The 15,786-nt window shown below is 31.9% G+C and overlaps 1 protein-coding gene across 2 annotated transcripts in view; it reads left to right on the top strand.

Annotated features, from left to right (window-relative positions):
• Window positions 1–15,786, top strand: part of TBX4 (T-box transcription factor 4) — a 365,695-nt gene that overhangs the window by 14,543 nt on the left and 335,366 nt on the right. For both annotated transcript variants that reach the window (XM_053707346.1, XM_053707345.1), the window contains exon 2: window positions 2,348–2,503. In XM_053707346.1, coding sequence (XP_053563321.1) covers window positions 2,351–2,503 — 153 coding nt within the window. In that variant the 5' untranslated portion in view covers window positions 2,348–2,350. The remainder of the gene's footprint in view (window positions 1–2,347; window positions 2,504–15,786) is intronic.

Raw genomic sequence — 15,786 nt, 5'->3', positions numbered from 1 at the left:
CTGTTTGCATACAATTTAATTTCATGTTGGATAGTGCATTGATTGTGTTACCAGAGACTGCACAGATTCATTTTTTTGTTTGTGTTTTAAAGTGCATTATCTTGCAAACCTATACAGATTACCTGTACTTCTAATTATGTTTCAACATTTGCTTTTGTTTTGTTTAGTTATTTAGCTAAATCCTTTTTTAAATTAATGCAAAATAAATAATGCAGTTAATGCAAATTTTGTTAATTTCATAATTAAAATTCATCAGTCTAAAATAGCAATATAACAGAATCCAGAAGTTTTAATGATTCATGAACCAATAAAATGTATTTATGGATGCTTTAAACTATATTTGTTATTATGTAACTTGCATATTATCATTCATTATTAAAGGGATATGAACAGGGGCGTATTTAGGTTTTGTGCTGCCCTAGGCACTCAAAATTCTGCTGCCCCCCCCCCACCCTACCCCAGGTTTAAGGCCATTTTTTAGACATAATATTTTTGGGGCAGGGTGTAAAAAATAAAAAAAATAAATGTCTTTTTAAGTAGATGTTCACCAGGGCTTGCATTCACTCTGGTCACACACACACACACACACACACACATATATATATATATATATATATATATATATATATATATATATATATATATATATATATATACATATATATATATATATATATATATATATAAATATATTTTTTTTTTAAAGACATTATTTTGCAAGTCAGATGATTAAAGTGTTTATATCAGAAAAAAATATCCTTCACTGTATGATAGTTTGTCAGTAGGTAGTTGTTTAACCTTAAACATCTTCTTTGGTGATTGACAGTTATTTAAGCAAAATATCTGCTTGGATAAATATGTAATGAATATACAAACTGGCCTTTAAAAGTACTTAAAAAAAACCCCAACAGTAGTTATGATAGGTTTAGGAATTGTATCCTAGGGGATAAAGTCACATGATACAATCATAATAAAGTATATACTTGTATTGTTTCTGAATGTATTAAATGCATACAACATATGTTGTGTTTTAAGTCACATAGTTGTATAGATTCAGCAATAAATACTTATTATTTGCATGTATGACAGATAGACAAACAGTAAATGTACAAGTAATTAGTGACTAATCCGTTTAAGTATTTTAATGCCTAATGAAGATGTATTGAAGGGAGAAAGGCATATGCTGTTTCACAGTGGTCACGGTGTAGTGCACACTGCACTATGTAGTCTGTATGAGTCTCAATCATGCGGTGGAGCCAGGAAGAATACTGCATTCTTTCTCAGTCCAGGCCAGGCTGCGCAAGTGAGCTCCGCCTCCACTGTCACCACGTCATGCGCACCCACATACAATCCCATAGGATAGCAATAGCCGGGCCAGCCATTTAAGTCATTAGTAATTGGTTGATTTAGCCACCCGGCCCTGAGTTCAGTAGAGTGGCCCTAGGGACTCAAAATTCTGCTGCCCCTTAAAAATCTGCTGCCCTAGGCACTGGCCTTGTTGGCCTATGCCTTAATACACCCCTGGATATGAATCCCAAACATTGTAGAGCATACAATTTTAATCAACTTTCCAATTTACTTCTATTATCTAATTAGTTTCATTCTCTTGGTATCCTTTTGTTGAAAAGCATACCTAGTTAGGCTCAGGAGCTTGGCACTAGCTGCTGTTTCATGGCTGCACATACATGCCTGTTGTCATTGGCTTAACAATTGTGTTCATCTAGCTCCCAGTAGTAGATTGCTGTTCCTTCTATAAAAGATACCAAGAGAATTGATACTTCAAATAAAACTGAAATTTTGCTTAAAAATGTATGCTTTAGCCGAATCATTAAAGAAAAGTGTTTTAACATAATCATTATACTGTATTGCATGTTGCAATTTACTGATCATTATAAAGGGACTTGCATGGTCATTGGGTGTGTTTGAGGCTAAGACTTGTGGTCTGATGATGATACTGAATGGACAACAGCTGCATAAAAAGGAAACTATTCATATTAACATTCTGAGGCAAATGTACAGTATATTTATGTTTTTTGTCAGCCTAATTGCTTCATGTCTCTATTCCTTTACAGTTCTTACTTCACTTGTATATTTACCTCATCAATTTCCATGCTCACTATTCTTACAGTCTGACATAAATACATAACTAGCAGCTGTGTGTAGCCATGACAGTTATTTTCATAATGAGGCTTCTTCATAGCCTGTGGCTATTTACACCCTTGAAATGATAATAAACAAACAGTTGTGAATAAATAAAGTGTTCAGTTCTTGTCCTAAGACACTAATTTGCTGTTTATTATAAGGATGTAAGAATATATAATGACATGATCTTCTTTTGTTACAAAAGGAAATGCTCCAAGAGAAAAGCTTGTCAGAGAGTGAGGACGGGTTTACCACAGCCCAAACAGCTGGACATGCAGAGGCCGCAGCTGGGTCACCTGCACTGGGAGTAGCTGGGCTTAGTGCCTCTCTGAGTAGCCCGCAGAGCCAGGACCCGGAGCAGGTAACATATTTTGTATTATAATGTGATAATTTAGGACAACGCTTTCGTTTTAAAAGTTCCGTGGAAACTATACACGTGAGGCCTCTGTCTCCAGTTTTTAAAGTCTTTTTTAACAAAGAATTAAAGGGACATTCAAGTCAAAATTAGAGCATGCAATTTTAATCAACTTTCCAATTTACTTCCATTAACAAAACAAGTACATTCTTTTTATGAGTCACCAGCTCCTCCTGAGCATGTGCAAGAATTCACAGAAAAAGCGTGTATGCATTTGTGATTGGCTGATGGCTGTCACATGGTATGTGTATGCATTTGTGATTGGCAGATGGCTGTCACTTGGCACAAGGAGAGTGGAAATAGACATAACTTTTAAAATTGTCAGAAAAAAATCTACTACTCATTTGAAGTTCAGACTAAGTGCTATTGCATTGTCTTGTTATCTTGCATTTGTTGATTATGCAATTCTACTGTGTTGACTGGTCCTTTAATGAAATGTCTGTCAGCTTTGGTCTTGCACATAGAATAAGTGTAAATTAGGTTAAAGGGACAGTATACTGTAAAATAGTTTTTCCCTTAATGTGTTTACAATTGCTTTTTTTACCAACTGCAGAGTAAAAAAATTATGAAAATTAGCTTTTTAAGGTTTATTTCTGTATATTAAAGCTCTGATTTTGTGTTTTGAAGCCACAGCCTAATAAAATAGGTTGAGTTTGTAGGTATAATCCGATCTCATTATTGTATCACATTGTGCAAATATACCTGCTTCTTTATCTTTTATCTGTCCTTAAAATAATCACCAATACTTTGAGAGAACAATGGAAAATCAAAATTTTATTACCTTATCTCTGCTTTATCACACTGGGAGTGTAATTTCTTCTGCTGGCTGTGTTTACAAAGCTTATCTATAGCTGGTACGCGCGGCCACAAACTTTCAGAATAGGTGGGGATACCACATGCTAAATTAACAATTTCAAATGCCAATATAAGGGTAAAGGAGCTACTTGTAAACAATTTAATACACTCCAGCAGGTAAAGTGGATCATTAGGAACAAATTAAAGGGGAGAACATTTTTGAGTAAATTGTCCCTTTAATCACAGAGAAAAATCACACAAAATCTTGTTGTTTTTTAGCATTAAAGGGACAGTAAACACCTTTAGATTTTTTTTATATAAAATGTTTATTTATGCATAATGAAATGACTCTGAAAATGTATGTTTTCCAAATGCTCACAACTTGAAATGCACCCTGCTGACTTATCAAGGCTAACCCTGCTACATATATATCTCCCTAATTGGCTTTTACTGATAACTGCAAAACAATGCATTTTATACTAACATTATGACTGTGGCTACTCTTGTTGTCTGTAGACTCAATCCTGGATTGGATCCTCCAAATAAGACTAATGATGGGTGGAGCTACTACTATACAACTGCAGATGTCAATTTTTTTAAAAAATGTTTAGACTTGGCTGATAAGTTATTTTATATCAACACAACAGACATGTCTTGTAATTAAACATACTGTCCCTTTAAATAGTAATGTATGTGTCTCTTCTTCATATGCAGAACCAGCATGCTAAAGTAAGACAAAAATCTCTTAATCTAAAATATTTACCTTCCTAAAAGTATTTGTGGGATCTCACAGTACTGATGAGACCAGAGAGCTTTCAATCATTCAGCCCATAGTGTTACCAAAAGAACAGGACATAGTGTTCCTTGGTGCTGTTTAAAGTTATTTGGAGGGATTAGTGGAATGCAGAAAAAAAAAATTAATCTGTAGTATGAGAAAACCAGTGTTTCAAGTTCTTTATTAAAAAGTGTACAAGGCTGGCTTGAGAAGCCATTAAAGGGACACTGAACCCAATTTTTTTCTTTTGTAATTCAGAAAGAGCATGCAATTTTAAGCAACTTTCTAATTTGCTCATATTATCAATTTTTCTTCATTCTCTTGCTATCTTTATTTGAAAAAGAAGGCATCTATGCTTTTTTTTTGTTTCAGTACCCTGGACAGCACTTTTTTATTGGTGGATGAATTTATCCACCAATCAGCAAGGACAACCCAGGTTGTTCACCAAAAATGGGCCGGCATCTAAACTTACATTCGTGCATTTCAAATAAAGATACCAAGAGAATGAAGAAAAATTGATAATAGGAGTAAATTAGAAAGTTGCTTAAAATTTCATGCTCAATCTGAATCACGAAAGAAAAAAATTGGGTACAGTGTCCCTTTAATAAGATTTTAGCTGAACCATACATAACCAAACACCAATTCACTTTTTTATTTTTATTTAAAGGGACACTGTAGTGCAAAAATGACGTGCTCTGGTTCATAAGTGTATGTATATTTTGCAAGATCATGTCATGTTTGTTCTACTGAGATTTGAACTGCATGTGTTTAACAGTTGCAATTGGATTAAACACATATGTAAAGTCCCATTCTGGAGCCACAAGCACTGCAGCTCCCAAGCTGAGCACAGCTGGTAATTGGTAGGTGATATGCCTTAGGCAGCTGATTGGCTCACTGGCTATGTCTTGTTTAGGACCAGCAAGCAGTGGTTACATATAAGGCACGATTATCTAACTTTTGCTGGAGCAGATGTAAAAAAAACAAGCTTGTCCCTGCAAGTTGCAAGGTATCTACCACAAAAAGTAATAAAAAAGGGAAACTATGCTGGAGAGAGCATGACCCTGTTTTTACCCTATGATAACTTACAGTCACCCCTTTTTTTGCATGCATGTGTTTTCCTGTTAGAGTAATAAGTGTTTTCAGTACTTTAACACAGTCTAACCACCCTTTAGTCTCCAAGATAAAACTGTGAGATCTGCAATTCGAAAATGTTTAGAGAATATGGCAGATCTGGCAGAGAAATTTCATCTACTCCAATGGAACTGTTCAGCCCACTAGCACTAGGCGGGAAACTCACTGTACAATAGTGAAAACAATACACTTTTTTCTGTGTTTTTTTGCATGTGTAGCGCAGTTTTATTTGCATTTTCTACCACGTTTCTTTTTCCTGTCTAATTTCTATCCAGATTTTAATGTTTCCATAAAATCTTTTTTATTTTTTGCTGAAGAATTTTTTACATAATCTAACAATGCAGTTTTATATAACGTTTTTCTAGTTCAATATTTAATTTGCTTGTTTCATACAATTTTTAAATTAGGATTTTTTTGTAAGCCCTATTGTAATATATGCATCTTCTTTACATAAAAGAGCCATTATAGTAAAACAAAAGAATTACATGCTCTATGCCTTTATAGCATGTCATTTTAAGACTTTTGACCCAACACTACTGTGTGTTTAACCCCTGTAAATGTTTTCAACATACAGTAGAAATACCGCTCAGGGCTCGCAGAGCACTGCTGGTACTTAGTGTAAAACTCTTTTGATCCAATCAGCAGCGCTAGTTCCACATCTGATTTATGCGGGGGGGGGGGGGGCATGTCATGGAGAACAACAAGTGATGGTTTTAATATAGATACAAAAAAAAAAAAACAATTTCCCATACATGTAATACTCTGTAGTAGATATAATATGACATTTGGAAAACATAAATGGTAAACAATTTGTACAGTACAGTGTCCCTTTAACAGGTTACAACTAGATACAACACAAGTTGCCACTATACAGGCATGGATCTAGATACTCCAAAACAAAAAGTACAAAACGTTTCATTTCATTGGATAAAAAAAAAATGTAGTCTGCCCGGATTTTTTTTTTTTTCGTCCAATAGAAATAAAATAAAATTCCCTTTTAAATAGAGTGTTTGGATTATTTTGTATCTCTATACATCTCTACAGCAGGGACTTTAGCAAATTAGTCTTTTCAATCACAGATTACTGACACATGTTTAAAATTGTTCAAAAGTGTTGCTTGATTTCCTTTTAGAAGTCTAATGTTTTAATGTCAACGATGTTACACAACAGCAGAGTAATTAGCTGCCACTTAGTGTACTTGTATTATGCCATACACTTTGTAAACAAGGTTAAGGAATTTTCCACAAGTAAAATCTGTTGTGGAAACTTTGGGTTTGTTAACTAATGTGCCTCATACAAAACTTTAGGAACATTATTTTGCTACTCGTATACATTTGTAACTTTTTTTACTCCACACATGAGGATGAAAATAATGAATACATATTTTCCAAGCCTTTGATATGAGATTTTGATTTAAAGGTGTAATGTCTTAAAGGGATATGAAACCAAAACATTTTCTTTTATGATTTAGAAAGAGCAAACAATTTAAAAACACGTTTCCAATTTACTTCTATCAAATTTGCTTTGTTCTCATTATATTGTTTGTTGAAGAGATACCTAGGTAGGTGTCTAGAGCACTACTTGGCAGGAAATAGTGCAGCCATCTAGTGCTCTTGCAAATGGATAACATTTTTGCAAAGCTGCTGCCATGCCATATAGTGCTCCAGATATGGGCAGACTTCTAAGCTTTACATCCCTGCTTTTCAACAAAAGATACCAAGAAAATGAAGAAAATGTGAAATTAGAAGTAAAATAGAAAGTTGTTTAAAAGTGCATGCTCTGCCTGAATCATGGAAGACCAAATCTGGGTTTCATATCCACTTAAAAGAAAAAAAAAGAAAAAATGTTAAAATATGTTTGCATAAAAAAAAACATTTGTTTAAAGTTGTTTATTTTGATTTTGAACAATCAAGAAGTGAAAGCAAATTTTAAAGGGATAGTCTAGTCAAAATTAAACTTTTATGATTCAGATAGAGCATTCAATTATAAACAACTTTCTAATTTACTCCTATTATCATTTTTTTCTTCATTCTCTTGGTATCTTTACCAAGAGAATGGAAAGTAAGCTTAGGAGCCGGCCCATTTTTGGTTCAGAACCTGGGTACCGCTTGCTGATTGGATGTCTACATTTAGACACCAATCAGCAAGCGCTACCCAGGTTCTGTACCAAAAATGGGCCGGCTTCTAAGCTTACACTCTAGCTTTCTTAAATGAAGATACCAAGAGAACAAAGAAAACTTGATAATAGGAGTAAATTAGAAAGTTGCTTAAAATTGCATGCTCTATCGGAATCACGAAAGTTTAATTTTGACTAGACAATCCCTTTAATGACAAGATATTTTATTACAACAACATTTCAGCCAAGTCTAAATATTTTTAAAACAAATGGTCAAAATGAATTGTTTTGCAGTTGTTATCTGTTAAATACAATTAGGGACAGCTATGAGAAATAGAAAATCCATAATTATACACAACTAAACAGTTCATATGAAAATTAAAATGTGTTTACTGTCCCTTTAAGGATTAATTGCTCACTGGCTTCTTCGCCAGTTTTATTGGTGGACACACAAAAACTGTAATACAATTTTTAACATCCTCTTTAAAAAAAACAATAAATAAAATGAAGAAGACTTTAATATCCCTTTATTTCTTTTTTTTATGATTATGAACATTATTTTGCAGACTCTGTCAAATGATTTGCACCGCATTACATTTTTGCCTTGTATGTGTCTTTGTCAAGATGTCTGCTTCATTTCAAATGGGATTTAATTATACTATAAAACTTTTTGGATCATTATTTTCATTTATGTATTACTATTATTATTTTTAATAATATTTGTTAGCGTTATTAGGTCATGTTAAGACATGACAAATTCTAAGAATCAGAGAACTGTATCCTGGAATTAGTGTAGCTACTTTGCTTTGTTTCTAATGAGGTGATAACATTTGGAAACTGGTGGTAACATAAAAATTCTCAATTTTTCCACAAGTTTCCAAACTTTACCAGCTCAATGGAAACTAGGCACTTATTTGGCTATTCTGATCAAGTATTCTTTACACAGATGTATATTTTCATATCTCCTAAATTAGCTTACCTGATTAACCAGCTATGGGCTCACTTCTATTGAGGTGGTAAAGTTTTTAAACTGGTGGTAAAAATATATATATATCTCCTTAAGAGTCTATGGAGACTTTTTATGTTACAACCAGTTTCCAAACTTTACCACCTCAATGGAAACTAGGCCTCGGTATCTCATATGCATGGCATTTACATCTTGCATATAAATGTACAAAATCATAAAACCAGTTATCTGTCTAGTACACTGCCTGAATAAAAACTTATTCTACCCTAATGTTTATTATACAAATGAAATGTTGTTGCAGCTAATTTACGCTGAAATTTAGTACTTTTATATTTTTTTGTTTTCCTTTTATTTAATGTAACACATTTAAAGGGACACTAAACCCATTTTTTTTCTTTCATGGTTTAGATAGATAGAGCATGCAATTTTAAGCAATTTTCTAATTTACTCCTGTTATCAATTTTTCTTTGTTCTCTAGTTATCTTTATTTAAATAGCAGGAAAATAAAGTCTAGGCGTAAATAGGGCTAAATTAGAAAGTTGCTTGAAATTGCATGATCTATCAGAATCATTAAATAAATCATTTGGGTTTAGTATCACTTTAACACAGGCAAGATAGTCTCTCATGTTTTTTTATTGTATATTAATGTATATTGTATGTGTCTACAAATTTTGTTTTTAAATATATTGTTGATAAGCAAAGTGTTATTTCACTTGGTACATAGTTATATAATATGCAGATTGCAAGCTTCTGACTACAGCATATTTATGTGGATCTATTGAGTATGGGGAAGTATATATATATATATATATATATATATATATATATATATATTGTGTGTGTGTGTGTGGAAAACTATGCTATGAAACATGTTTTTAGAATTTGCTATCCAAATAAATCACTTTTGTAGGCAAAATAGAAAATATGATGTGCTTTCTTTTGTTATGTTTCTTTTAACCTAAACTGTTAACCAATGAGAGGAAAAAAATGACAGAATAATTGTTTGTTTTCTTTGGCATTCTTCAATAATATGTAAAAACAGTCACTCATCTGTAAATTTAGGGTTGAACATTACATATTTTTTAATGGGATGGGGTAGTGTCTATTCTTGTCGCTAACAACATCTGAATATACAATTTCCACTACTCCAATCCAGAGAATCCTTAAACAATTAGATCTTTTGATATATGCCAGCATTGTTTCTTATAACATCTTTATTTCTTAAATCTGATAAAGGTACTGGTAGATGCTATATCCACATATGAGCCGCAATGTCCTTTGGGGTAATACGGTACTAATCAAATCACTAGTACTCATCAGTAAAAGGAGTATTTGTACATTAGTTTCATATAAACACCATAATTCACTACAAATCATCACAATGCCCCCTCAAAATAAGTACCTCTACCCCACCAAATTGTTCACCAAAACACCCATGCAGTACCCCCAACCTAAACCAAACCTCTCTTGGATGACACTTATACCCATTACACCCTCCACCACAAGCAATCTTTTTATGGAACTCTGTTCTACTGCAACAATATCACTTAAAACAATCCCCCTATGGATCATGTTACCACTGTAACCCCTTTCTACAAGCAATCCTATTAATGATTACCCTTCTAATGTAACTTCCAGGACAAGCAAAGCCCCATAGAGGTCACTAACCTTTCTCAAATCCCTTATAGCACAGTATTTCACCCTCCAACCATGGACATCCTCCAGTAAAGCCTGATACCCAAATATACCCCATGTAAGGGATTTCCCATTCCAAAGGATCTAAAGAACACTCCTAAAAGGTATTCCCCATTTAAGGGACTTCTTTACCTAAAAAAGTCCCTTTCAAAAGGAAACTGTCTACAGAAGTTGTTCAACCCCACCTAAAGTCATTAAAGCATATATCTATGTTGTCTATATTTATATCTATCTATCTATCTATCTATCTATCTATCTATCTATCTATCTATCTATTTTTCTTCTCCTTCTCCTTATTTTAATAATAATAATAATAATAATAATAATAATAATAATAATATAGAACACCCCTAAAAGGTACTCCCCATTCAATGGACTCCTTCAGCTAAAAAAGTCCCTTGCAAAAGGACACCCTCTACAGAAGTGGTTCAACCCCATCCAATGAACCCAATGAGAAGACTCTACACAATTTTAAGACATTTAATATCTTGATAAAAAAATAATGAATGAGTGAATCAATGAATGATTTAATTAATTTGTGCAAGCATCCTTTCTTCTTCTTCTTAATACACCATTAATAAAAGACATTAAGGAGACAAAAAAGAGAAACAAACCATGAATGGAGAGATTGAGACTAAAGGATTATAGGTATTTTATGGCTAGAGAGTTTACTGTCTAAATAGCAATTGCTGGAGAAAAAAGGTGGTATTTCCTTGTAGGGTGAGCTTATTGTACAACTCCGGCTGTCACGGATAGTGCTCAAGCTCACACGCTGGTCTTCTGTGTAGTTAGAGACTTTATAGAGTAAGATGATAAGGGGGTAATGATAAGTTCCGAATAAAATGATCTAATAGCAAATATACATTTAATTAGCATATTTTTAAAATTATAATAACAGCAATACCTTATTGGTTTTTGGTATATAAATATGTGAACTGAATTTTTATTTTACAAAGTCATATAAATATACATTTGTTTTTGTGTGAGTACAAATTAAAACATAAATCATTAAAATACATTTTTATATATCACATTCTGAGTATCAAATAATGGAACTCAGATTTTATCATTTACAATAGTGGTGGTCAATAAACAAAGTAGCACCAAAAACAATGTATACCCCATTTCTCTCTCTCTATTTCATTTATGTCAGTAAACTTTCTTTCTTTCTTTCATTCATTCTTTCCTTTCTTTCCTTTTTTCTTTCTTCCTTTCTTTCTTTCATTCCTTCTTTCTTTCCTCTTTTCTTTCTTTCTTTCTTTCTTTCTTTCATTCATTCATTCTTTCCTTTCTTTCCTTTTTTCTTTCTTCCTTTCTTTCTTTCATTCCTTCTTTCTTTCTTTCTTTCTTTCTTTCTTTCTTTCTTTCTTTCTTTCTTTCCTCCATTCCTTCTTTCTTTCATTCCTTCTTTCTTTCCTTATTTCCTTTCTTTCTTCCTTTCTTTCTTCCTTTCTTTCATTCCTTCTTTCTTTCTTCCTTTCATTCCTTCTTTCTTTCTTTCTTTCTTTCTTTCTTCCTTTCTTTCATTCCTTCTTTCTTTCTTCCTTTCATTCCTTCTTTCTTTCTTTCTTTCTTTCTTTCTTTCTTTCTTTCTTTCTTTCTTTCTTTCTTTCTTTCTTTCATTCCTTCTTTCCTTCTTTTCTTCCTTTCTTCCTTTCATTCTTTCTTTCTTTCCTTCTTTTCTTCATTTCTTCCTTTCTTTCTTTCCTTCTTTCTTTCTTTCTTTCTTTCTTTCTTTCTTTCTTTCTTTCTTTCTTTCTTTCTTTCTTTCTTTCTTTCTTTCTTTCTTTCTTTCTTTCTTTCTTTCTTTCTTTCTTTCTTTCTTTCTTTCTTTCTTCTTTCTTTCTTTCTTTCTTCCTTTCTTTCATTCATTTCTTCTTTCTTTCTTTCTTTCTTTCTTTCTTTCTTTCTTTCTTTCTTTCTTCCTTTCTTTCATTAATTTCTTCTTTCTTTCTTTCTTTCTTTCATTCTCTTTCTTTCTTTCTTCCTTTCTTTCTTTCATTCCTTCTTTCTTTCCTCTTTTCTTTCTTTCTTTCTTTCTTTCTTTCTTTCTTCCATTCCTTCTTTCTTTCATTCCTTCTTTCTATCCTTCTTTCCTTTCTTCCTTTCTTTCATTCCTTCTTTCTTTCTTTCTTTCTTTCTTTCTTTCATTCATTCTTTCCTTCTTTTCTTCCTTTCTTCCTTTCATTCCTTCTTTCTTTCTTTCCTTCTTTTCTTTCTTTCTTTCTTTCTTTCTTTCTTTCTTTCTTTCTTTCTTTCTTTCCTTCTTTCCTTCTTTCCTTCTTTCTTTCCTTCTTTCCTTTCTTTCTTTCTTTCTTTCTTTCTTTCTTTCTTTCTTTCGTTAATTCTTTCTTTCTTTCTTTCTTTCTTCCCTTCTTTTCTTTCTTTCTTTCTTTCTTTCTTTCATTCTCTTTTTTTCTTTCTTTCTTTCTTTCTTCCATTCCTTCTTTCTTTCTTTCATTAATTCCTTCATTCTTTCTTTCTTCCCTTCTTTTCTTTCTTTCTTTCATTAATTCTTTCTTTCTTCCATTCCTTCTTTCTTTCTTTCATTCCTTCTTTCTTTCCTTTCTTTCTTCCTTTCTTTCTTTCTTTCTTTCTTTCTTTCTTTCTTTCCTTTCTTTCTTTCCTTTCTTTCTTTCTTTCTTTCTTTCTTCCTTTCATTCTTTCTTTCTTTCTTCCTTTCATTCTTTCTTTCTTTCTTTCTTTCTTTCTTTCTTTCTTTATTTCCTTCTTTTCTTTCTTTCTTTCTTTCTTTCTTTCTTTCTTTCTTTCTTTCTTTCTTTCCTTCCTTCTTTTCTTTCTTTCTTTCTTTCTTTCTTCCTTTCATTCCTTCTTTCTTTCTTTCTTTCTTTCTTTCTTTCTTTCTTTCTTCCTTTCTTTCATTCCTTCTTTCTTTCTTCCTTTCATTCCTTCTTTCTTTCTTTCCTTCCTTCTTTCCTTTCTTTCTTTCTTTCTTTCTTTCTTTCTTTCCTTTCTTTCTTTCTTTCTTTCTTTCTTTCTTTCTTTCCTTCTTTCTTTCTTTCTTTCTTTCCTTCTTTCCTTTCTTTCTTTCTTTCTTTCTTTCTTCCTTTCTTTCATTAATTTCTTCTTTCTTTCTTTCTTTCTTTCTTTCTTTCTTTCTTTCTTTCTTTCTTTCATTCTCTTTCTTTCTTTCTTTCTTTCTTTCTTTCTTTCTTCCATTCCTTCTTTCTTTCATTCCTTCTTTCTTTCTTCCTTTCTTTCTTTCATTCCTTTCTTTCTTTCATTCCTTCTTTCTTTCTTCCTTTCTTTCTTTCATTCCTTCTTTCTTTCATTCCTTCTTTCTTTCATTCCTTCTTTCTTTCCTTTCTTTCTTCCTCTTTCTTTCTTTCTTTCTTTCTTTCTTTCTTCCTTTCTTTCTTTCTTTCTTTCTTTCTTTCTTTCTTTCTTTCTTTCTTTCTTTCCTTTCTTTCATTCCTTCTTTCTTTCTTTCTTTCTTTCTTTCTTTCATTCCTTCTTTCTTTCTTCCTTTCTTTCTTCCTTTCATTCCTTCTTTTCTTTCTTTCTTTCTTTCTTTCCTTCCTTCTTTCCTTCCTTTCTTTCTTTCTTTCTTTCTTCCTTTCTTTCATTAATTTCTTCTTTCTTTCTTTCTTTCGTTAATTCTTTCTTTCTTTCTTTCTTTCTTCCCTTCTTTTCTTTCTTTCTTTCTTTCTTTCATTCTCTTTTTTTCTTTCTTTCTTTCTTCCATTCCTTCTTTCTTTCTTTCATTAATTCCTTCATTCTTTCTTTCTTCCCTTCTTTTCTTTCTTTCTTTCATTAATTCTTTCTTTCTTCCATTCCTTCTTTCTTTCTTTCTTTCTTTCTTTCATTCCTTCTTTCTTTCCTTTCTTTCTTCCTTTCTTTCTTCCTTTCTTTCTTTCTTTCTTTCTTTCTTTCCTTTCTTTCTTTCCTTTCTTTCTTTCCTTTCTTTCTTTTTCTTTCTTTCTTTCTCTTTCTTTCTTTCTTTCTTCCTTTCTTTCATTCCTTCTTTCTTTCTTCCTTTCATTCATTCTTTCTTTCTTTCTTTCTTTATTTCCTTCCTTCTTTTCTTTCTTTCTTTCTTTCTTTCTTTCTTTCATTCTCTTTCTTTCTTTCTTTCTTTCTTTCTTCCATTCCTTCTTTCTTTCATTCCTTCTTTCTTTCTTCCTTTCTTTCTTTCATTCCTTCTTTCTTTCATTCCTTCTTTCTTTCCTTTCTTTCTTTCTTTCTTTCATTCCTTCTTTCTTTCCTTTCTTTCATTCCTTCTTTCTTTCCTTTCTTTCATTCCTTCTTTCTTTTCTTCCTTTCTTTCTTTCTTTCTTTCATTCCTTCTTTCTTTCCTTTCTTTCATTCCTTTCTTTCTTTCCTTTCTTTCATTCCTTCTTTCTTTCCTTTCTTTCTTCCTTTCTTTCTTTCCTTTCTTTCTTTCTTTCTTTCTTTCTTTCTTTCTTTCTTTCTTTCTTTCTTTCTTTCTTTCTTTCTTTCTTTCCTTCTTTCTTTCTTTCCTTTCTTTCATTCCTTCTTTCTTTCCTTTCTTTCTTCCTTTCTTTCTTTCTTTCTTTCTTTCTTTCCTTTCTTTCATTCCTTCTTTCTTTCCTTCTTTCTTTCTTTCTTTCTTTCTTTCTTTCTTTCTTTCTTCCTTTCTTTCATTCCTTCTTTCTTTCTTTCTTCCTTTCTTTCTTCCTTTCATTCCTTCTTTCCTTCTTTTCTTTCTTTCTTTCTTTCTTTCTTTCCTTCCTTCTTTCCTTCCTTTCTTTCTTTCTTTCCTTCCTTCTTTCCTTCCTTTCTTTCTTTCTTTCTTTCTTTCTTTCTTTCTTCCTTCCTTCTTTTCTTTCTTTTCTTTCTTTCTTTCTTTCTTTCTTTCTTCCTTTCTTTCATTAATTTCTTCTTTCTTTCTTTCGTTAATTCTTTCTTTCTTTCTTTCTTTCTTCCCTTCTTTTCTTTCTTTCTTTCTTTCTTTCATTCTCTTTTTTTCTTTCTTTCTTTCTTCCATTCCTTCTTTCTTTCTTTCTTTCTTTCATTAATTCCTTCATTCTTTCTTTCTTCCCTTCTTTTCTTTCTTTCTTTCATTAATTCTTTCTTTCTTCCATTCCTTCTTTCTTTCTTTCCTTTCTTTCTTTCTTTCTCTTTCTTTCTTTCTTTCTTTCTTTCTTTCTTCCTTTCTTTCATTCCTTCTTTCTTTCTTCCTTTCATTCATTCTTTCTTTCTTTCTTTCTTTCTTTATTTCCTTCCTTCTTTTCTTTCTTTCTTTCTTTCTTTCTTTCTTTCCTTTCTTTCTTTCTTTCTTTCTTTCTTTCTTTCTTTCTTTCTTTCTTTCTTCCTTTCATTCCTTCTTTCTTTCTTTCTTTCTTTCTTTCTTTCTTTCTTCCTTTCTTTCATTGCTTCTTTCTTTCTTTCATTCCTTCTTTCTTTCTTTCCTTCCTTCTTTCCTTTCTTTCTTTCTTTCCTTTCTTTCTTTCTTTCCTTCCTTCTTTCCTTTCTTTCTTTCTTTCCTTCCTTCTTTCCTTTCTTTCTTTCTTTCTTTCTTTCTTTCTTTCCTTCCTTCTTTCCTTTCTTTCTTTCTTTCTTTCTTTCTTTCTTTCTTTCCTTCCTTCTTTCCTTTCTTTCTTTCATTTCTTTCTTTCTTTCTTTCCTTCCTTCTTTCCTTTCTTTCTTTCTTTCTTTCTTTCAAACATAAATCATTAAAATACATTTTTATATATCACATTCTGAGTATCAAATAATGGAACTCAGATTTTATCATTTACAATAGTGGTGGTCAATAAACAAAGTAG

The sequence above is a fragment of the Bombina bombina genome, chromosome 3 (assembly GCF_027579735.1).
Source record: "Bombina bombina isolate aBomBom1 chromosome 3, aBomBom1.pri, whole genome shotgun sequence".
Classification (NCBI taxonomy): Eukaryota; Metazoa; Chordata; class Amphibia; order Anura; family Bombinatoridae; genus Bombina; species Bombina bombina.
Note: the sequence above shows the minus strand (reverse complement) of the source record. Positions and strands in the feature narration are given on the sequence as shown.